General features: G+C 38.9%; 1 protein-coding gene across 4 annotated transcripts in view; it reads left to right on the forward strand.

The window, feature by feature from the left end:
* The window catches only part of LOC114047401 (OX-2 membrane glycoprotein-like), a 46987-nt gene extending 24012 nt beyond the window's left edge, over positions 1–22975 (forward strand). For 2 of the 4 annotated variants that reach the window (XM_027868232.1, XM_027868237.1), the window contains exons 5-7: positions 561–668; positions 6288–6338; positions 22771–22975. In XM_027868232.1, the coding sequence (XP_027724033.1) occupies positions 561–668; positions 6288–6295 (116 nt within the window). In that variant the 3' untranslated portion in view covers positions 6296–6338; positions 22771–22975. Of the gene's footprint in view, positions 1–560; positions 669–6287; positions 6339–8789; positions 8884–22770 lie in introns of all 4 variants that reach the window. The other 2 variants (XR_003569602.1, XM_027868233.1) reach the window with 2 other exon arrangements.
* The last annotated feature ends 298 nt before the right edge of the window (positions 22976–23273 follow it).

Consider the following 23273-nt stretch of genomic DNA (forward strand, 5'->3'; position numbering starts at 1 on the left):
CAGTGATTTGTCCAAGGTCACATAACTAGCAAGTGATGGAGGCATGATATGAACCATTTCTGGTTTTCATGGTGAGTGACCTTGACATACTGGAATATCACTTAGGGAATCCCTGAGCTTCACTTAGTTGGAAATGAATAAGTACAAAAATTTTGCCGTGATTCATTCAGGTGCAAAGCAGAGTATTAGAGCGGGGCAGTACAGAGTGACCACTTCAGTCACCCCAGTCAAATGGTGCATTTTGCTTTAGAGTAAGGTCATGGAAAAATATTTTCACATACTAGAGTCCTAGAATTGTATCTTATTCTCAAGAAATTCAAAATTTGAATTTGAAATAGAACTTTAATATATATATAAATGTATATCTATATATATCTATATATACATACATATATATACATAAAAACAATTTTTGAGTTAGAGGACAGAACATATGGTGAGAAAGGAAATGTTTCCAATAAAATTAAAACTGTGTATGTGTACCTTTCTCCATGTTTTGTTTGAGTATCTGACTCTTGTTTATTTTATTCCCCTTATCATCCCTCCCCTGTTCCCTGCAGGCCTTCATTTTTCAGTGCCTATATTTGTGGGTATTCTTGTGCCTGTAGTGATTCTGCTGGCCTTGATTTCTATCTTATTCTACTGGAAATATTGGCGCCAGAGTAGAGGTGAGTTGTGGGGGGAGGGATTGTAGAAAAGAAGGAGACAGTGAAAATAAAAAAGTAGAACCAACTTGTTTTGGGAGAACATGCGATTAGATATTCAAGAGATGGTAAAGTTATGTTTTACGTATCCATTTCAAAGTCTATCAATGGGACTTTTGGGTCACATGATCAACCAGATGGAAGACTAGACATTTGCTCCAGTCCTCAAGACCTCTCAAAACTGCCCCAAATAAGGTATATTCAAGAAACAAAATAAAATCTCCACAGGCCAAGACACCAAGAAATTTGACTAAGAAACAATTCGATAAGCTAACAGCAGAACAGCCTAACCTCTAACACTGAGCATGCCCACTCAGTCACAATACTCTGGCATGGCGACACAACCAGACCCACAGATTTGTGTTCTGGGATCCACTCAGCAATTTGCTGAGGACTGAAGTTTCTGTCATCCTGTCCTGTCCCTGAGGTCACTCCCCACCCCTACCCCACCTCCCATTCTGTGGTAGCAAGCAGCATAGCTATTCTGTCCCTCCTTTGCTTAAGTATAAGGACTGTTTGTTGTTGTTCTTGTTTGTCCTTTGTTCTTGAAGAGGACCATGACATCAGGGATATGATGCCATGACATGCAAGTGAATTGGATTTAAGTGAGGCAGGGCTGTGCAAAGTCACCAGCCTCACGCTCTCTTCCGGAGCCATCTGGGTCCAGCGACAAGATAGAGATCAGGATGACTGGAGATGGCCCTGGATGCAGTGGGAGATGTTGGCCTTTTTAAATTAAGGTTTTTAACAGGTCTCAGTTTGACTGAGGCAGTGGCCATTCAGTGATTAAGTCTAGGTAAGAAATGAGCCAAAAAAAGACTTCTTTACCTCCTAGTTAAAAATAAATCAGTGTGGTTGGGGAAGACCCTCAGAGTTTCTGGCCAAAGCAGAGGCAATCGCTATTTACATTCACTCTGAGCCAGTCGGGGCTTGTACTGACTGCCTAAATCAGGCCTGCAGAACAGATGGGCAGTTTAAGGCCCTGGCCACTTCCAGCGAGCCAAAGGATCACTTATACTTATAAAGGATATTTTCTTGGACTCTGGAAATCTTTTAATGTGCAAGCTGTCCAAGGGTACAACCTGAGGGCCACAAGTTGTACAGGCCTGGCCTAAATCAAAGAAATTTTAGAATAGACAGAAAAAGAAGAGCATTAATGGAGAGAATGAAGGGAAAATAATTTGGGAGGAAAAATGCAGAAAATGAAAAAAAATTGAATGGGAGGAGAAGTGGGATTTTAATTAACTACCTGAGAGAGAAAAAGAGGGGAAGAATTAGATAACTAGATAAAAGGAAAGAAAAGAACCAATGCAGTAAGCAAAACTACAGAAAAGGGTATCAAATGGAGAATGTGGGGCATGAGGGTGAAGGGAAGAGAGCCTATGGGAATAAGGTTGCCTTAAAGTAAGTAGATTATGCACCCGTCTGGGAAAGTGGAAAGATCGCTGGACTCAACATCAGACAGTGTTTGTCTACACCTTATTACCCATGTGACCTACAGTGAGAGACAACATAATTTAGTAGGGAAAGCACTGCATTGGGAGTCAAAGGACCTGGGCTCGAATTCTACCTTTTCTTCTTCCTCCTTGTGTGACCTTGGGCAAGTGTCTTAACCTCTCTGGGCCTCAGTTTCTTCACCTGTAAAATGAAGATATTGTATTAAATGATCCACTATGGTCTCTCCCTGCTCTAAAATCTGTGATCCTGTGATCTTAAGTCACTTCTTACTTGTGGATCTGTTTCCTAAACTGTAAAATAGGAGGAAGGATTAAATGGTGTTAAACTTTAAGTCCTCTGTTGCCCTCCAAACCTGATTTTCTCGCCTCCCACTAAGCACTGGGCCAGGGGTGGGGAACTTGCAGCCTCAAGGCCACAGATAGCCCTCTAGGCCCTCAAGTGCAGCCCTTTGACTGAATCCAAACTTTACAGAACAAATCCCCTTAATAAAGGGGATTTGTTCTGTAAAATTTGGACTCAGAAAAAAGGCCACACCCAAGGACCTAGAAGGCCACATGTAGCCTCAAAGTAGCAGGTTCCTCACCTCTGCTCTAGGCAAACACATACGCCCTTGACTATGTCCCCTTTTCACTCAGTGTCTCAGACCAAGACGGACATCCAGCTGGTCAAATGATCTACTGTCTGCAGCCATGCCTTATTTTACTGTTCCTAAGGCTGCTGCTGTTGTCGCTGAATTTTAAATGGTGTAGACAAGTGACTGAGACATCCCTGAAAGGGAATTGTTTTAGTGCCTTTTTCTAGAACTTTCATGAATGAAGTTATTAAAATTCTAGGTGATTTCCATTGAAAAGGGAGAATTGCGGAAGGAATTAGATACTCCACATAGAGTCCATCATGCAAGTTACCAGTTTTGTAGGGGAATTCAGTGTTTCAACAGAGAAACAACGGACTACAGGACAATGCAGCAGAAGGGACATTGGACAGGAGAGTTAATGAACGTGTTTCTGTGACCTTGAGCAAATGCCTTCCTTTCTTTAGGGACTTTTGTTTCCTCCTCTTTAAAATAAAGTTCTTTTTTTTTTCTCCTTAAACATTAATATGGACATCTGTTTTGCTCATCTGTTTTTGAAATGAGTTTTATTTTTCTTGCCTTCTCAACAAGTGGGGGAGGAGAAAGGGAGAGAGAGAAGATTTGGAACTGAACATAAAATAAAACTGAATTTAAAAAAACAAAAGGAGTTGGCCTTAGATGGTCCTTAAGCTCATTTAAAGCACTGTAACACTAAGAAAAATATTTTTTTTTTGGAGGAAGGGAGTTGACTTCAAGCCCTCTTTAAGTCACCTCTGCAACCTATTGTCTCTCCACCTATTCTTTTTCCTCTAATAAGGCTTTTTGGATGCCAAGAAAAATCAACTGATGTTATCAAGAAGTGGGTGTGTGGTGTGTGTGTGTGTGTGTGTGTGTGTGTGTGTGTGTGTGTGTGTGTGTGTGTGTGTGTGTTTAAGATACCAAACACCCATGTTCTGGGTGATTGGAGGGTAGATGTTGTTTAGTCATCTCAGTCGTGCCAGACTCTTTATGTCCCCATTTGGGGATTTTTTGGCAGAGTTACTGGAGTGGTTTGCCATTTCCTTCTTCATCTCCTTTTAGAGATGAGGAAACTGAGGCAAACAGTGTTAAGGGACTTGCCTAGGGTCACACAGCTATTAAGTATCTGAGGCCAGATTTGAACTCACATTCAAATTTTAAGATACTGAAATATTTAAGATACCAAATGTCCAAGTTCTTGGGGACTGGAGGGCAGATAGCCAACCATAATCAGCGTCACGTTAGCCCAGGGTTCCTGGGGGTTCTATACATCTCTTCCCTATTGCTCATCTAAGAGTACCTTTCTTGCCATTTGTCCTGAGTATAGTTTATGATACTTGTCCCAGATGTAAAAAGTCTTACTTTTAGTTGAGGGGGGAAGGAGGTAAAGTAAAAGGCACTGTATGGCAGTAAATAGGACAATGAACTGGGAGTTAGAGAATATCCCTGGTTTGAATCCTGGCTCTGCCATTCTCCACCTACATGACCTTGGGCAAATCATTTAACCTCTTTGGACCTCATTTTTCTTACCTGTAAGATTGAAAAAGTCAAATTAGTTGAGCCCTGAGATCCCTTCTCAATCTAAAAATCAGTGATTCTACAAAGAAATGGCTTTGACAAGAATGAATGAATGAAAAAAAAATAGACAGGATTTGATGTCAGAGGATCTAAATTCAGATTCTGACTCTACTCCTTGCTTCCTGTGTGAACATGGACAATTCTAAGGGGGAATCCAAGATGAAGCCTCTAAGATCCATTCCAGTTCTAAAAATCTGTGATTCTACAAAGAAATGACTTCAAGGTACACTCTAAAGGGAATGATAGACAGTGAAGAGATGTGAGAAGTGATGTATTTTTTCTTGTGTTTCCTTATTGTAAAGACTTCGATTTCTCTACCGTCTGTTGTGGTTGACTCTATAATCAGAACACCTGGGTTCAAATCCCATATCTGACTCTTACCATCTGTGAGATCTTGGGCAAATCATTTAACTTCCCTGTGCCTCAATATTCTCTTCTGAAAAATGAAGGGGTTGGACCTGATGGCCTGTAGGTTCCCTTCCAGCTCTAACTCTATGTTCTGATGAGCCAGGCTATGACTACGGAGAGGGAAAGGAGAGTCAAAGATGATCCCAAGATTTTTAGCCTGCATGACTGGAAAATTAGTAGTGCTGTTAAAAAAAATGAGGAAGTCAGGAGAAGAAGCTGATTTGGCTGGGAGGGGAGTGGAGAGGATGAATTTTGTTTAAAATACTTTGAGTTAATCAAGTAAAATATCTAATAAACACCCGAAGATGGGGTACTAGAGCTGAGATCCTTAACTTTTTTTTGTATCGTGGACATCGTGGACCCCTTTGTCCACAGACTTTTTTAAATTGTAAAATTCTGACACGTCTTGCTAAGAGGGAGCATGTTACTCTCCCGCCTGATATCATTAAAATCTTCCATGAGAAGAACAAAAGATTGATACATTTTTCAGAAACATGTTTATATCTTTTACATAGTATTTTACTAAGTTAGACAGTGGAATGGAGATAGAATTTCCCTGGGGATTTTTATAGTATTTTACTGTAACTTTTTATTTCCAACTTAATTTAATTACTCAACCTCTTTGAGACCACCTACCCACTAAACATGTTCACTTTCTTCAGAAATCCCACTAGGTCATGTGTTTCTGGGAAAGAATTACAAAGCAGTTTCACATAGGAAAGTCAGATAATGCTTTTTTTTTTCATTAATGATGGTTCTGGGTTTTTTGTTTTGTTTTGGTTTGGTTTTTGTTTTATATGTATTGACCTTGGAGTCACAAAACTTGAGTCAAAATCCTGGCTTGATTACTTACTGCCCTTGCCCTCCAAGTCACTTTAGCCTGTCTAGGTCTTAGTTTCTTCACATAAAACAAGTTTGATAGAGTCCTTCCTCAATTTTTGAGAATAATTTGCATAGTGTAAAATAGATAATCATTGTTTTTTTTTCAAAATTTGATAGAATTATCCTGTAAATTTATCTAGACCAGAACTCTATTTTTGATAGTTTCTTTACAGCTAGTTCAATTTCCTCTTATGAGATTAAATTAAGATCTCTATTCATACTCTATTAATTTGGCTATTTTAATAGTCATACAGCCAATGTAATTTTATGTTTTTGTAGCTAATCCTCTATTTCATTTGAATTCTCAGATTTGTTGGTATACAACTGTGTTTAATATGTTCTGATAATCCCATTGTTTCTTCTTTGTGCTTTGCCTATGTTCAATTTTTACTTTTGCTTATTTTATTTTCATTCCTATTCTTGTTAGTCAGGTTACCTTAAAGTTACCAAGTTTTTAGATTTTCGAAGAATTAACTTTTAATTTTATTAGTTCTATGGTCTGATCTTTTTTTAGTTTCTGATTTACTTATTTCTCCTTTAATTTTCAAGATTTCTTCTTCTGTGCTTACTTTGTTCTGTAAAAATTTGTTAGTTATCTAATTTTAACATATTTAACATATTTAGTTTACTTATCTTTTTTTTTCTATTTTGTGAATGTATGTTTTTAGGAATATGATTTTTCCCCTGAGGACTGCTTTAGCTGTATCCCAGGAATTTAGGTATGTTGCTTCATAATTATCATTACATTTCATTTAGCTATTAATTTAAAATTTTTTTTTGACTCATTGTTTAGGCAAGGGTGGCGAACCTGTGGCCTCGAGGCCACGGGTTTTCCACCACTGGTTTAGGCTTTCCTTATTAAATTTCTATGTCAATGTCTTTTGCTTGTGTGTTCTGTGTTAATTGTTATTTTCATGTCATTTTGCTCTGTAAAAATAGTATATATTATTTAAGGTTTCTTACATTTATTTGCAACTTTTCTATCCTTTAATGTATGGTATGTATTTCTAATGGTGCCATGTGGTACTGAAGAATATATTTCTACAGCTCTATGGAATAGAGCTCTGTTTATAACTTTCACTAAAGTAACTTCATTTCATTTACCATGTATATGTATGTGTGTATGTATATGTATATGTATATGCGTATATGTTCTTGGTCAAAAGATGCCATACATCTTTTAGCTCTAAATTCTCCAACAATTCATTCAATTCTCTATTTTTCTTTTTGTTTATTTAGCTTTGAGGGAATAAAAGTAAGGTCTACTATTATTCTTGTGTTGCTATGTATTTTGCAGCTCAGTTGAATTTTCCTCTATTAATAGAGATGCTATGCCATTTAATGCATACATATTTAATATTGATTCTAACTCATTGTCGATGGTTTATTTAAGCACAATGTAAATTACTTGTGAATTTTTGTTTTTGCTTTATCTGACAGCATAATTGGAATTCTTGCTTTTTTGTATTCATCTGTTGAACAGTAAATTATGTTTCAGTGTCCTCCCTCCTTTATTTTCTTACTTTTTTTCTTTCCTTCCTTCCTTCTTTTCTTTCTTTCTCTCTTTTCCTCCTTGATTTTCCCTTTCAGTTAAGTGCATATTTCAAAATCTCCTTGTGTTTCTTCATTTCAGTTTCTTATGTTTGTTAATTTTTTCTGCACCTTTTTCTAATTTTTTTTGCTTTGTTCTCTTAATTTTTCTCCTTTCATTAAAAAGAAAACAAAAGAAATTAAAGAATAAAAGAGTAATTGGAGCACTTAAAAAACACACAGAATAGGATAGAAAGGAAGCCCAGAAAAATCCCAAAGAAGTTTTGACAGTTACATGTTGAATTTATTATATATTTAAAAAGAAAAGCAAGCTCTATATAATAGTTTCCCAATTTCATGTGTAGTCCTCTTTTTCAGTTCTTCTATATGTATAGAAATTCCCATTTTATTCTTTTATTTATATGTTAAGCAAATTTAACAAAGCAACGAATAACTTACTTACTAAATAGTATGATCATTTCCATACATGTGCAGAAGATGAAATGTATTGCTTATGAAACTACAAACCTTTGTTATGTTCATCTTGCTTGTGAAGAGCTTTTAATGCCAAAGAGAGAAATTTCTACTTGATTCTGTAAATAATAGGTTGCCAATGGAGTTGAGTGAGCAGTGAAGTAGCATGTTCAATCAAATCTGTGCTTAGGCATATCACTTTGGCATGTGTGTGGAGAATGATTTGTCATGCAGTGAGATTTGAGGCAGGAAGGCCAATTAGAAGGCTATTGCAATCCAAGTGACAGGTAATAAAAAGCCTGAACTAGAATTGTGGCATAGAGGTGTTGCTACAGGTGCTGAGAGCCCCAAAATGCAAGGAGTAAAGAGTGTGAGTCTGCCTCAAAAGAATTCAGCCACTCAAGCCTTCTTTCAGTCACAGACAAGGTTTATTGTGTTGCTAATAGAAGTGGGCAAGATTTTAAGAATGTGTGCATTTAGTAGGGACAAAACTGACCTTTTTATAGGGAAAAAAGATTGTGAAAAGATTTAGATGGGATTAAGGAGTGGCAAATAGTGGAGGTAACAGAGAAAGGGTCTAGTTGGGATTAAGAGTGGGAATTAGCCTGGAATGGTATGGAGGTAACAGACTAAGAAGGTCTGGGCTGGGTCAGAGGTAACAGAGAATTGAAGGTTGGGCTAGGTAAGGGCCACAATGAAAGGACGATTGAAAAGATTATTGAGTATCTAGGTGGGGATGTGTGGGAAGGTTCAGGAGCAGGGTTGCATTTTTGGGGTCCAGATCCCATACCCCATCAGAGAAAGTTTTCTTACCCAAGAGTACCTAATACCTGGTCAAGTCCCAAACCTTATTCTTTTCCACAATTTATGTTCCAATTAAACTGGACCATCAGCTGTTTAAAAAATGATACGCAATCTCCTGCCTCAATGTATTCTCCTTTTGAAAAAAAAAATTTTTTCTGAATTTAACCAAAACCAAATAAAATTTGATGCATTTGGAGCATTTCCATAAACTTGCTCCACAAAGATTCAGTTTTTATGTCTGGAAGTTGGTTGAAATACACGCTTTGGGATCTGAGTGTAGCTACTACAGGGGGGCATTCATTTTCAGAAATTTAGAAAAGTTGTCTTAATTTCCTCTATTTTTATTAACAATAACAATACAGGTAGCACTGTGAATAGAACGATGGAGTTTTCCTGAAATCAGGAAGACTTGCATTCCAGTTTGGCTTCAGACACTCACTAGTTGTTTGACCCTGGGTAAGTGAATTAATCTCTGTCTGCCTCAGTTCCCTCATTCCCTCCCTCCCTGATTAATAGCACCTTCCTCTCAGGGTGACTGTGAGGATCAAAGGAAATAGTATGTATAAAATGCTTTGTAAACCTTAAAGCATTACATAAATGCTAACTATTAATATTATTATTATCATTAACCACAGTAGTACTGAGATTTACTTTCTGGCAAAGAGTCTCTTCTGCAAAAGTAAGAAATCTTTTTTTTTTTTTGAGTTGGCTTCAGTTCTCTAGTAGTTAAGAGCTGGTTTTTAATCTGCTTTGCAGTTAAAGAATGTGAGGGAGGGAACTGGGAAGTCTGTAATGTTGTTTCTCCAAAGTTACATAGCAAGTAAGTGACTTCAGACCTTTGCCTTACATACTTGCCTTTCCTGCTTATGGGTCCAAAATAAATGACACAACTTGATGCTTCCATTGAATAAATGTGAAAAAGCTGGGTTATTTACATAAGGCCCAGAAAAGGATTCTGACACACATTATGTTCATTTGGACACACAAGAAAGAAATTCCCACTTTCAGAGACCCAGATTAAACCAAATTCCCACTTAAAGAAATTCCCACTTTCAGAGACCCAGATTAAACCAAATAGCCTGTTTGTTTGTTGGGATTGTGTGTGTGTGTGTGTGTGTGTGTGTGTGTGTGTAATGCTTTTAATGCTTCAAAACCTCAATGATCTGTGAGATTCCTATATCAACATAAATCAAACGCCTTTGACTTACACAGAGGACGCAGGCTCTGGGTTCCAATCTTACATCTGGTGCTTCGGCTTGGACAAGTCGCTTGGCTTCCTTGGGTCTCTGTTTCCTTATCTGTAAAATGAGAGGGTTGAACTAGATGACCTCTGAGATCTCTTCCTGCTCTAGATCTGAGATCTTAATACTTCATAAATGGTCTTTGAGACCATCTAATAATGAATCTCACTGAATTTAATTAAACTGCTTCTGAGACAACAGGCATAGAGTCGTTCACTGGGTGTATGAACTGAAACCTTTCCAATTTGTTAAGAACAGACCATAGGATCATAAATCTAAAGTGAGACCACCTGATCCAGCTCCCTTCTTTAACTATTAAGGAAACTGAGGCTCAGGAAGGTGGAATTTGAATCTGGATCCTGAGTTCAGAAATCTTCCCACTGTACCATAGTAATGCATCATCTCACCAAAAACAAACAAAAAAAAAAAAGTCCCACCAAAAACAAAAACAAAAAAAGCTCAATCCCCCAAACCCTTATACAACAAGCCAACTGCAGGTTTGGTTCCAGGAAAGTGAATAACTGAGGTTCAAGATATTCTGTAGGACCACACTCTCCAAACTGTAGGTCATGAATAACCCTCTCCCAACCCCCAACCCCAGCCCTTATGTTTACCTTTAGTAGTTTAATAATGCAATGATAGGAACAAAGGAAAAATTTGGTTGCCTGGAGAAGTTCATCAGCATTGTACGTCAATTTCATGATGGCACACTTGCCGAGGTTCTGGATACTGGACAATGTTCTAGGGCTTTCCCAGTCACCAGTGGAGTGAAACAAGGCTGTGTGCTTGCTCCCATGCTTTTTAGCATGATGTTTTCAGTCTTGTTGTCAAATGTTTTCAATAAGGATGAACATGGAGCAAGGTCAGGTACCTCACTAATGGTAAATTCTTCAACTTGAAAAGGCTACAAGCCAAGACCAAAGTGGAAGAAGTGTTGGTGCATGATTTTATATTTGTTGATGATTGTGCACTCACTGCAGCCCCTGAAGCTGAGATACAACAAAAATATGGATCAATTCTCTGCTGCTTGTGCTAATTTTGGCCTAACAATTAACACCAAGATAACACAGGTGCTCCATCAGCTACCACCACACCATCCATCCATGGAACTATCAGTTACAGCAAATGGAGAAGTTTTGAATGCTGTGGATAAGTTCACTCACCTTGGTAGTACTTCCTAGGGATTTACATGTTGATAATGAGGTTGACACATGCATTGCCAGAGCTAGCTCAGTGTTTAGGAGGCTGTGAAGTAAAGTATGGGAGAGAAGAGGTATCAGATTGACTACCAGACTGAAGGTCTACAGAGCCTTTGTGCTGACCTCATTGTTGTATGCCTGTGAAACCTGGACAGTCTACCAGCACCATGCCAGGAAACTGAATCACTTCCATTTGAATTGTCTTGGGAAGATTCTGAAGGTCATCTGGCAGGATAAGATACTAGACACTGAGGTCCTTTCTCAAGCTAAACTGCCAAGTATTCAAACTCTACTTCAGAGAATGCAACTCTGATGGGCTGGCCATGTTTGACTGCAAAATGTATGCTTTTCAAAAAAGACTATTTTATGAAGAACTCACACAGGGCAAACATTCACATGGTGGTCAGAAGAAGCGATACAAGGACACTCTCAAGGTCTCTCTTGAGAACTTTGGAACTGATTGCATGACATGGGAAACACTGGCACAGGACCGCCCAGCATGGCATGCCCTCATCAGAGAACATGCCGTGCTCTATGAGCAAAGCAGAGTTGAAATAGCTCAAAGGAAATGCAGGATGCGCAAATTTAGAGAAACCACCCTAAATGTTCACACGGATTATTTGTGCCCGACCTGTGGTAGAGCATTCCAAACTCGCATTGGTCTGATCAGCCACAGTCGGACACACTGAAACTTGACTAACATAGTGATGTCATTTTGGTCCTCTTCAAGAATGAAGGATGAAAACCCAACTGAACCAAATGCAGTGAGTTCAAAGCAAAGGTAATTTTAATTATAATATATAATAATATACATATATATAACATATATAATAATAAGTACAGTAATAACAAAATATTCTCACACATAAACCGTGGGAACACTCTTACTTGGTATGAACTATGCCGCACATGTTGCATCAGTGGGAAGAATGGTCACATACATAGAGCACACAGTCGGAGAGGCACCCATGAAGAAATGCCTATGGCTAAAGCAACTTATGTCTATAGCACTGTGGGAGTTCTTGTTTCCTTGCTCTTCTCTAAGGATCCTCAAGCTACCCCGCAGGCAGAATGTTTTTGCTGACTGTCATTGAGCCTGCTTTTCTCCACACCTCTCCTCCAGATTGCCAGGGCTAACTACCTTTTGAATCTATTACTGGCTGTCTTTCTCTGAGGCCAGGAGTCTCATTCTTCAAAGCTGTCTCCTTTTGACTTAATCAAGCCGATCTTGAGACAATAGGCATGGAGTCTTTCACTGGTCCTATAACTGAAGCCATTCCAACTTGGTAAGATCTTGAATAGATCATAGGATCATAAATCATAGGATAAGTAAATCATAATGATCATAGGATCATAAAGTGAGATGGGACCAGAGAGATCATCTGGTAATCCCTTGATTCTTTTCTGATCCTTGCTGGGTGTAGGGTCACCTACTGAGTGAACAACTCCTCTGCAAAGCCATGGCTGATGGGGGTGAGAGTAAGGAGAGAAATCCTTCCTCTTCCCCAGCATTCACACACACACACACACACACACACACACACACACACACGCACACACCTTTATTTGAACGTGAGAAAAAAGACAAAGAGTTATTCCCTTTTCAAGTTGAGTTCATTTTCCATCAGTGGCTCCCTTCTCTGAAGCCCCACATCCTATGCCTTAGAGCTTTCCTCCCTCAACACATTCCAAAGCTAGCAAGCTTTTTAAAAACCATTCAAAGGAAGGAGAGATAGAATTTGGAAGTCAAAACTTTAAAAAAATGTTAAAAAAATTGTTTTACCATGTTATTAGGGAAAAGTATGTTTGTGTGTGTGTGTGTGTGTGTGTATGTATATGGAGAGAGAGAGAGAGAAAGAGCCATTTGGGTATAGCCAATCTTCAGCTTGTCGATGGCAAGCTGCCCCTTAATTCCATTAGATAGAGCTTCACATCTTTTAAAGGCATAACAGTCAAAAAACATTCACTGCCATAAGTGGGAATTTTGTATTCACAGGACTCCAGAAATTACTAAGGAACATACAAAAATGAAAATAGGTGGAGGGGAAAGGCAGGGGAGAAGGCTCTTAGCTGGGAGCTTATGTATTTCCAAAGGAGAATCCCTTACTATGGTTGTAACCCAGCTAAACTCTGACTAAAATGTCTGCATAAACAAATGGAGTCATTTTCCTTGTGTGCTGAACTACTTCCATAAAAGAAAAAGACTTTAGTGGTGGATATTCAGAGAGCTGGAAAAGCCATTTAGCTAAAACTTGAAAAATGGGGAAACCAAATTTCTGCACATTTCAACAAAGGCAAATTAGCAAGTGAAATCCACTTGTTTTCCTGAAATCTGACAAGTTAAAAATGAATGGATGGAGGCTTCTTTTTAATCCCAATATTCAAGGAAAGAGTGATTTTCTGCAAAGTTACTGCAATCCCATGATTTCTGAGTTACAAAAGGGGGTGAGCCCATCTGTAAGCATTCTCCATATATCAGAGACAATTCTTAATACTCCCTAATCACTTCCCTTTTCTGCCATGTCTTTTGGAGAGCCTCCAAGAAATCTTACATCTGGCAGCCAATTTCAAAACATCAGAATGCATTTAACCTCTTTTTTTCACCCTGCCTAATACTAATAATTATAACTACCATTTCCATAGAGCTTTAAGGTTTGCAAAGCACTTCATTACTTTATTTCATTTGATTCTCCTGAAGAAGCTTGCCTTTGAGGTAAATGCTATTATCACCCCCATTTTACAGATGAAGAAACTGAGGAATACGGGAGCTAAGTGAAACTAGTGCATGTCTGAGGCATGATCTAAACTCAATTCTTCATGACTTCAAAATCCAATACTACATCCACAATTCTACCAAACTACCAATATGTCTCACAGAGATGCAACAAAGAAAATGGTGATGCATCAACATTAGTATCTCCCCATCTCCCAAATTACTGTTTAAAACTTTGTCTTTGTCTCAAAAAAGTAGGTTCAAATGAACAGTCAAGGGCCCTCCCTGCCCTCTTGAAACCTGAAAATTGAACAGTCTAGGGAAAATAAAAAATGGAAAAACGATTGAATTAATAAAGACAAAGAACATGTCCTGAATGAGCTGAGTCAGAAAAAAGAAGTAGGTAAGTAGAGTGGAAACCATTGGAGTATACCAATTTAGAAAACATCAGGCTTCCAGGAGCTCGTGGGAGTATCATAGGCTCATAGTTCTAGAGATGAAAAGAAACTTAGTGGGTATACCATCTAATCCCCTCACTCCACAGATGAAGGAACTATGGTCTAAGAAGATTAAGTGACTTACCCCAAGTCACTGAGCTAGGTAGTATCTGGGGAAGAATTCAAACCCATCCTGCTGGTTTGAAGTCCGGTGCTCTATCCTCGACTCTAAGCTGCCTCACTTAGTAAATTGGGGGGTCAGAGGTCAAGAATATTTGGTAGGGAAGAGAACTAACATGAGGCAAAGGGAGCTTTGGCCCAGGATGTCAACATGAGGTTGGGCATCCTCCCTTCAATAAACAGTGTTTCCATGCCCTGCTTCTTGATTTTCTAGTGTTAAGCAAAACAACTTGGCCACCACCTCCAGGATACTATAACCGTGACCCTCTCTTAAGTCCTGAACCCCCATAGGAATGAAAGGCAATCTTTCTGGGGCAGCCCTCCCTCCCACTATGACTGTACCTACCCATCCCTTCCCCCACACTGCATTTGCCTCAGAAGCAAATTATTGATCTTATTGTAGGGTACATTTAAACCATCCAAACCATATGCTTGGAGGGAAGAGTGTGAAATATGGGGCTCTGAAATTCCAAAATTATTAACCATATGATCAAATTTCGCTTTCATGCCCCCCACCCCAATAGTTAAGGGATATAAACAAAAGTGTAAGAAACTGAGTGATAGAGGGAGAGACTTCTAGCAGGAGTCCAGACAACCTCCAAATGAGGTATCGTCTCATGTGGTTATAATGCAGCCAAAGCTCTAATTGGCTGTATAAACAATCTAAGTTTTTTCTTGTGTGCTAAACTTTTTAGATCTCATGATGCCAGAAACAGATTTCCTGACCTTTGTGAAAATAACCTTAGGTTTCCTCAAAAGAAAACAAATCTTGTAGACAAAATAAAGACAAATTTAAAAAAAGGACAAAAATTTTGATTTTGGTTTGGTTTGGGCTGTGGTTGTTGTTTTTTTGTTTGTTTTTGTTCTTGTTTTTTAAAGCAGAATTACAGCTTCCTTACTTAAAAAAAAAATCAGAGTTTGGAATTTTACTTTGGATAATGCCTTGAACATGATGGGTGTTTAAAAAATGTGGATGGAATTGAATTGAAGTGAATACTCGCCAACCATAGATTCTAAAAATAAATCAGGAATTTTGTTGCTGATTAGTATCTCAGAGGCTGTATTTAAACAAAACGGTACTCGTGATGGTTGTAGGCTCTATACTGGCGGGTTTCAAAAGAGGTAACTGTAGTTTGTTATATGATTTCATTCTTTGCTGCTCTGGTTTTACTTCAAGATAACATATCTTTTCACAGTCCTTACATTTTAAAGGGAAAGATTTCTCCTTTTGGGGGGAGAGCAGGGGTATTGTCTATGGAATGTCCTAAGCAGGGCTAATGAGGCAAAACTAGACACAAAGTGAACAGAATTCTAAACTGAAATCATGTTTGTCTGTGATTTCAATAAAACAAACTGAAAATACAATCAAAGGTGAGGGCATTGGGTCTATGTGTCTGATGTTAAAGAAGCTGGAAATATTTAGCTGAATTTTTGACCCAAGTTTTCAGTATTCATAATCATAATTGTAATAACTGACATTTATGTAATACTTTAAGGTTTGCTTCTGGCAGCTGGTTGTAGAACACTAATTCTGCTCCTAGAGTTAGGTGCTTAAACTCCTTTTCTGCTTAATAATGAAAGAATAATAATGGGTAATATTTATAGAACTTCTTCTTTTAAAAAATATCTTATTATCTTTTGTTTTTACATTGTCTAAATCTTTCTCAGGAACTCACTATCTCCTATCTCCCAAAGAGATTTCCTATTTTATAAAAAATATTTTTAGGAAAAAACTAATACATTGAAAAAGTCTGAAAACATGTAATGCTGTACACATGTGAACCTTCCATTTCTACAAAGGAGCGGGGTGGGGAATGTCTTCTTATGTCTCATCTTTGTGGTCATACTTGTTCTTTGTAATTATTCAGGATATTTTTCTTGCATAGCCTAGGCTGCAAAATGGCCAAAGTAATAATATCTACACCCATTCACTGGGAGTTTCCATGGTAGCAGTGGGGAGTCATGCTCAATCACACTTTAATAAGGCATAGAAAGTACAGAGATAAATGGCATAGGGTGGAGGGGGGATACAGAGGCAGATGGCATGGGGATGGGACTGGGAATGGGGTGGTGGGGGAAGGCAGGCAGCATTGAGGAAGAGGATGAGGAGGAGGAGAGTCATGTAACTGTAGATCAGAGTTGGGAACACTTGAGAGAGGTACCCTTAAAGTATGGAAGATTGCTCAGGGGGCAGGAGTTTGGGCTTCGTTTTTATAGGGTTTTGGTGGTGGACAGACTAACTTTTATCTCTGTCATCTTGGGGTTAGTTCATTAACATCCACATCATCTGAAAATTATCAGCAACATTTGGTGTTCTGCTGGTCTGGAGCATCCCTCAGACTTACAGAGGATGGCAGTTAGCAGGACCAGAAGGCCCTGAGAGCAAGGCCTAGCTGCCTTCCTCTGATTTAGTTCATAGTCACATGATGTGATTTTTTAGTTAATTTATGATACAGTTTGCAAGTGACTGTTGTGCTCCTTTGATCTACAGGACAATCTATAAGTGATTTCTAGATTCCCCTTTGCAATCTTACTTCTTCCTATTATTACTTTATGCTGATTACTAATACACTTACTATACTAATTATAGGAGGGAATGGGTGATCAGGAGGACCAGAACAATATAAAATTTTAAGGCAAGACGTTTAACCTGTTAGTATCCTAGGAAACTCTCTATGACTATAAAGGAAGGGAGTTTCCATACTGGGCCCTAGGATCATGGGTGCTCTAGTACCCTGAGCCTTCCACCTCTGGTTTAGTTTGGCCTGTCCCCTGGCTCCTAAGGGCCAGACCTAGCGTCTCACATCTGCCCAGGGAGTCTACCACTTTCTGATGCTGCCTCATAGCCAGCCTCCTCAGGTGAGAAGACCTTAGACTGTGAGTATGCGCATGCTCTGAACCTTTCATTTCCTGCTGAGTGTAGCATATTCCCTAAAAAAATGTGACTTGGGGTCAGGCTAACCATCTTCCCTCTGCTCCAAAGAGACTACTTCTATCTGTACTAGCCCAAGGCATTTTCTACCTCCTGCTGCCAGCCCAATCTCTCAACTGGGATGTAGAGAATCTCCAGTGAAAAGGAGCAACCATTCCTTTGACTTCAGGCCTACCATCTCTTGATATGCCCATCATGTGAGGGTAGAAAAATGCCATCTTCCACATCCCAGTGACTCTGAACACCTATAGATCATCATCCAAACCCCACTCCATACTCCTTACTTGCCCAATTCTTTATTTCCATTCCCTTCAACCCTCCCAGTCATCCTAACTCCACCCAGCCCTTCTACTGTGCTCCCTGGTATGCCTGTTCCATAGGCAACAAATTTCCCTTCATCTTAAATCTATTCCTCTTCCAATCCTTCTATCTTCCAGCTTTTACTGAAACCTGATGACACAGCCTTGCTGGCCATCCTTTACACTGCTGTAAATACTACCAAAAAAAAAAAAAAACATGTCTTCACTCAATCTCCTCGGTTCACTGGTTGAGGAGGGGGAGTTGGAATATTCCTTGCTCCCCATCACCACTTAAAGGTTCTTTCCTTTCCTCTTTCATTAAGTAGCCTCTCTTCCTTAGAGATTCATGCTGTTTGTATCTTCTACCCAATCAAGATCCTGGTAACAGTTGTCTGCATATACCCCTACCCCCTTCCTTCCTCAATGAGTTCAATACCTAGCTTTTATTTCTTTCTCTCCTCCCCAACTCTTGCCCTTACACTTCAACATAAATATTGATTCTCCCTCAAATACTCTAACCACTCAATTCCTCAAACTGCTCTTCTCCCATGAGCTACTCTTCCACCCCACATCAAGAGGGTCATACCCTCAAACTTGCCCACAAATGGTACCACTTCCATGTTCAAGAATTCTGAAATCATGTTATCCAACCATAATCTATTGATTTTTCACCTCTCCTGCTCCCTTCTACTACATATCCTAATCTTTTTCATCATTACCTCCAAACCTTTGACCCCTCAATTCTCTCTCAGGTCATCTCCCCTTCACTAGCTCTCCTTTTCTCCTCTTCTTGACTCCTTGGTAAACCAACTCAACTCCACACTGATCTCCTCTCCTGAATCCCTAGTCTTTATAATATCCCCAGGTTTACCCAGTCAAGCCTTAGCCTTGGATCACTCCCACTACTCCTTGAATTCATGCCTACACACATGTTGCTCAATAAAGGTGGAGGAAATCACATAACTATAGTGACTGGGACCACTACAAATGTGTTACATGGCCTTAACTGGACCCTCACTGCTACTAAGCAATCCTACTATATCTCCCTTATCAATTCACTCTCTCACTCTCAACAGTGGTTCTTCTAAATCTTTTCGTCTGTTCTCAAACCTCCCATGGCTCCCCCTACCCTTTTTCTCAGGTGAGAGCTTTGCTTCATATTTTATAGAAAAAATTGAAGACATTCACCATGAACTCCCTCTTCTCCCCTCTTCCTCATCTCCTATCCCTCAGATGCCTTCTGCTGCTTTCTTCTTTGTCATCCCTGTTTCACGTGATAAAGAGGCCTTACTCCTTACCAGGGCTAACCCCCCTACTTGTTCAAGAGATTCCTTTCCATCCCATCTCCTCCAAAAATTTTTCCTGCCACCTCCACTTTTTTTCACTCTCTTCAACTGGCTCATTTCCTACTACCTAAAAGCATGTCCATGTGTCCCCTTTCCTGAAAAAGAAACTTCTCACTTGATCCTTCCATCCATGCTAACCATTGTCCTATAGCTCTTCTGCCCTTTGTAGCTGAACTTCTCAAAAATGACATCTACAACAGGTGCCTCCACTCTCCTCTCATTCTCTTCTTAACTCTAAAATCTGTATTCTGACCTTATCATTCCACCAAAACTGCTCTTTCCAAAGTTACTAATGATCTCTTAGTGGCCAAATCCAATGACCTTTTCTCAATCCTCATTCTTCTTGTCCTCTCTGCAGCCTTTGACACTATTGATCACTGTCTCCTCCTTGATACTCTTTTCTTTCTAGGTTTTGGGGACTCCACTCTCACCTGGTTTTCCTCCTACTTCTCTGACTACTCCTCTCTCTCATTTGCTGGCTCCTCCTCCAAATCACATCCTCTAACCATAGGTATCCCTCAGTATTCTATCATGCACCATCTTCTCTTATCCCTCTATAACTACTTCACTTGATGATCTTATCAGCGCTTGTGGATTTAATTACCATCTTTATGTTGATGATTCTCAAATCTACCTTTCCTGCCCCAAACTCTCTGCTGATCTCCAATCTCACATCTCCAACTGCCTTTTAGACAGCTTGAAATGGATTCCAATAAATATTTTAAAATCAGTATATTCAAAACAGATGTTATTATTTTTTCCCCACCCCCCCCCCCCTTTACTATATAGGGCAACACCATCCTCCCAGGCTGACAACCAGGGAGTTGTCCTGGATTCCTCAGTATCTCTCACCACTCCCTACCCCCTAGGCTCTCCCCACACACACATCTAAGCTGTTGCCAAGGCCTGTCAATTTAACCTTTACAACAACTCTCAGATGCACTTCCTTCTCTCTTCTGACATTGCCACCATTGTAGTGACAGCCTGCATCACCCCACACCCGAATCAATAGGCTATGCCTCTAGGCACAAATACAAAATACTCTGTTTGTCATGAATGAAAAGCCCTTCATTACCTAGCCCCCTCCTACTTTTTGTATACTCAAACCTCACTCCCTAGAACATACTCTCTGATCCAGTGACACTACCTGGTGTTCCACAAACAAGACACTTCATTTCTCAGTTCTCGACATTTTCTCTGGTTCTCCCATTCTTGGAATGCTCTTCTTCCTCCGCTTTTACTACTGACCTCCCTGGCTTCCTTTGAGGCCTCACCAAAATCCCACTTTCTATAGGAAGTCTTCCCTAACCCCTCCTAATTCAGGTACTTTTCTACTTTTAATTATAAATTATATTTATGTTTATATAGGAGATATATAATATAGCTTCATATAGCTTCCTCTGTATATATTTGTTTGCATATTGTCTCCCCCATTAGACTGTAAGCTCCATGAGGGCAGGGATTATTCTTTGAATCTCTTTGTATCCCCGGCACTTAGCACGGTGCCTGGCAAGTGGTAGGCACTTAATAAATGTTTCTTGAATTGAATTGAATGTCCCCCACACCGACCAGAAATCATCTTTAGGAAATCTTCCCTATAAGCTGTCTTTAAGTATTACTGCCTGAATGGTAAAGTAACCAGCTTTTTATTGGGGCAGGCATCTTGGAGGTGGTCCAGGGGTGTGCTGGAGCCGGCTAGAACCACCTAGCAGAAGCTGATTATAAATTTTTCAGTGTGAGCATTTACACTTCAAATGCTACAAAAATTTGTAGCAAACACCGCAGATCAGGGCTTGATTTGTTGTTCTGTCTAGACTTTAAAAAGTAATGAAAAAATGTCAATCATGCAGATTAAATTTGCTCATTTTATCTCCTGTGATCTTGTCCATCCTTTGGGCATGAGCTCTTCTAGCCATGGTTCTGACAAGTAATTTCTTCCTTGCTTCGCTCATTGTCTCATGAACATTATGGTGTCATTCTTTATCCTGCCCATACTTTAGAGCCCAATTAAAATATCCCTTTCTCCAAAAAGCCTTCCTTATTCCCTTTGGTTGGTAATAACCTTCTCCCCTCAAACTTCATGATTTATTAACGTACTTAGGAGCATGGGGTCATAGAGTTAGAGCAAGAAGGAACCTCAGAAATCATCCAGTCAAACTCCCACACTTTACCGATGAGAAAATCAAGGCTCGGGAAGGTTGTAACTTACCCAAGGTCACACAAGTAGTAAATATCACAGGTAAGATTTATATCTAGGTCCTCTGGGTCCAAAGTCAGTATTTTTACCTCTGTGCCGTGTAATGTTATACATTCTAACTATCTGTACTAGTGTCTTATCCTCTTAATAATAGGTGGTACAGGGGATTGATTACTTAAACTTTGTATTTCTTTCAGTGCTTTACACAGCATATATCAAAGATGTCAAACTAGTATCCACAGGAGGCAAGCTTTTTCAAGCACAAGCAAAACTCCTGAGTGCTCATCTGAATCAGATTAAAACATAATTGGGGAATGTTTAACAAAATGAATAAAAATATGGTATAACTTTGATAATCTTAATGTGTGATTTTCTAGGTAAACATATGGCCCACAGGGTTCCCTTTCTATTTGAGTTTGATAGTACTGCTGTTCATTGCAGGTGTTTAACAAATTGTTTTTGTTGCTATTCTTCTGAAACTTGAGAAGGTCCCCTCTCCCCCCTCCAATCTTGGGCACAGGAATATACTCCCTTTTCTCAACTTGATCATTAGAAAGAGTTTTAGTTTTGTTTTTGGCAATAAATATTAAAGTTTCAACAACAACAACAACAACAACAGAAAACTTCATTGGAATTAGCTGGAATTTGTGATGGGTTCTAAGCTACACACACCAACATCTGTCAAGATTGCATGTGCTAGAGAATTCACAGCCCTCCTCTACACCAGATTCTGCCAAATGTGCCTCCCTCTGCACCCCTGGCCAGGGAGCCTCTCATTTTACCTGGGATAGTAAATATAAGAGCTTGAACTTTGAGGTTTGTTCTGTCCATTTTTTATTTTTAATTTATGGATAAAATAAGCATTTCTATAACTGAGTACAATAAAAAGATGATTTCACATGAAACTGCAAATCTGCTATGCACAACTTGCTATTCCTTTCAAATATACAGCAAAACTATCATGTAAATTTTTTTCCTTTTCTTTTTCTTTCTTCCCTGTGTCCCCAACCCTAGAGATGGCTAACATTAGACACAAATATGTATGTATAAAATTGTTCTATACATACTTTTATTTACCAGTTCTTTCTCTGGATGCAGACAGCATCTTTCTTCATTTGTCCTTTATAGTTAATTTAGGTATTTATAATAGCCAAAATAGCTTATTCGCTCAAAGTTGTTCTTGAAACAATGTTGTTGTTACTGTAAATGGTTTTCTTTTGGTTTTGCTGATTTCACTCTTCTTTATTTCAAACAAGTCTTTCAATGTGTTTCTAAGATCACCAACCTCATCATTTCTTACAGCACAGTAGTATTCCATCACTATCATATACCACAACTTGTTCAATCATTCCCCAACTAATGGGTATCCCTACAATTTCCAGCTGTCACCACAAAAAGAGCTACTATAAACATTTTAGGACATATAGGTTCTTTTCCTTTTCTCTCTAATACCAACCAGTGGTATTGCTAGGTCAAAGGGTATAGATAGTTTAATAACTCTTTGGGCATAAATCCAGATTACTCTCCAAATAGGTTGGATCAGTTCACAATTTTACCAACAATGAATTACTTTTCTAATTTTTCAACATCCCCTCCAACATTTATCACTTTTCCTTCAATCATTTTAGCCAATCTGGTACATGTGAAATGATATCTCAAGGTTGTTTTAATTTGCATTTCTCTAATCAAAAATGATTTAGAACATTTTTTCCTATGACTATAAATTGTTTTAATTCCTTCATTGGAAAACTTCCTGTTCATATCCTTTGACCACTGATTAATTCTGTCCTTTGTTACAGCGTCATAGAACATCATAGCAAACCTCTTAAGTCATTCTCTGGCTTATGGACTAAGAAGCAAGAATCTGGGACCACCGCTAAAAGGAGGAAAGGAATGGGTGGAGAATCTGAAGGACACCTAGGAATTCCTATTATCAGTTTTTTTTTATCTTTCCATTTTTTTGTAAATGTTTTTTTTAATTGTTTTATTTATTTTATTTTTTATTTTTGGGCTAGGCAATGGAGTTAAGTGACTTGCCCAGGGTCACACAGCTAGTAAGTGTCAAGTGTCTGAGGCTGGATTTGAACTCAGGTCCTCCTGACTCCAAGGCCAGAGTTCCAACCACTGTACCTAGCTGCCCCAATGTTTGATTTATTTTAAACTTCATGGAAAATGAGAAAAGAAAAGAAGAAACATTTCCATGCACACAGCAGAGCATGAGAGAACTCAATATAAAACAATAAATTTACATCACAAGAAAGCTTGTATAGTAAATACCATACATTGTTTTTAAAACTGCCCA

Source organism: Vombatus ursinus, unplaced genomic scaffold (assembly GCF_900497805.2).
Source record: "Vombatus ursinus unplaced genomic scaffold, bare-nosed wombat genome assembly UNPS02001419.1, whole genome shotgun sequence".
NCBI lineage: Eukaryota > Metazoa > Chordata > Mammalia > Diprotodontia > Vombatidae > Vombatus > Vombatus ursinus.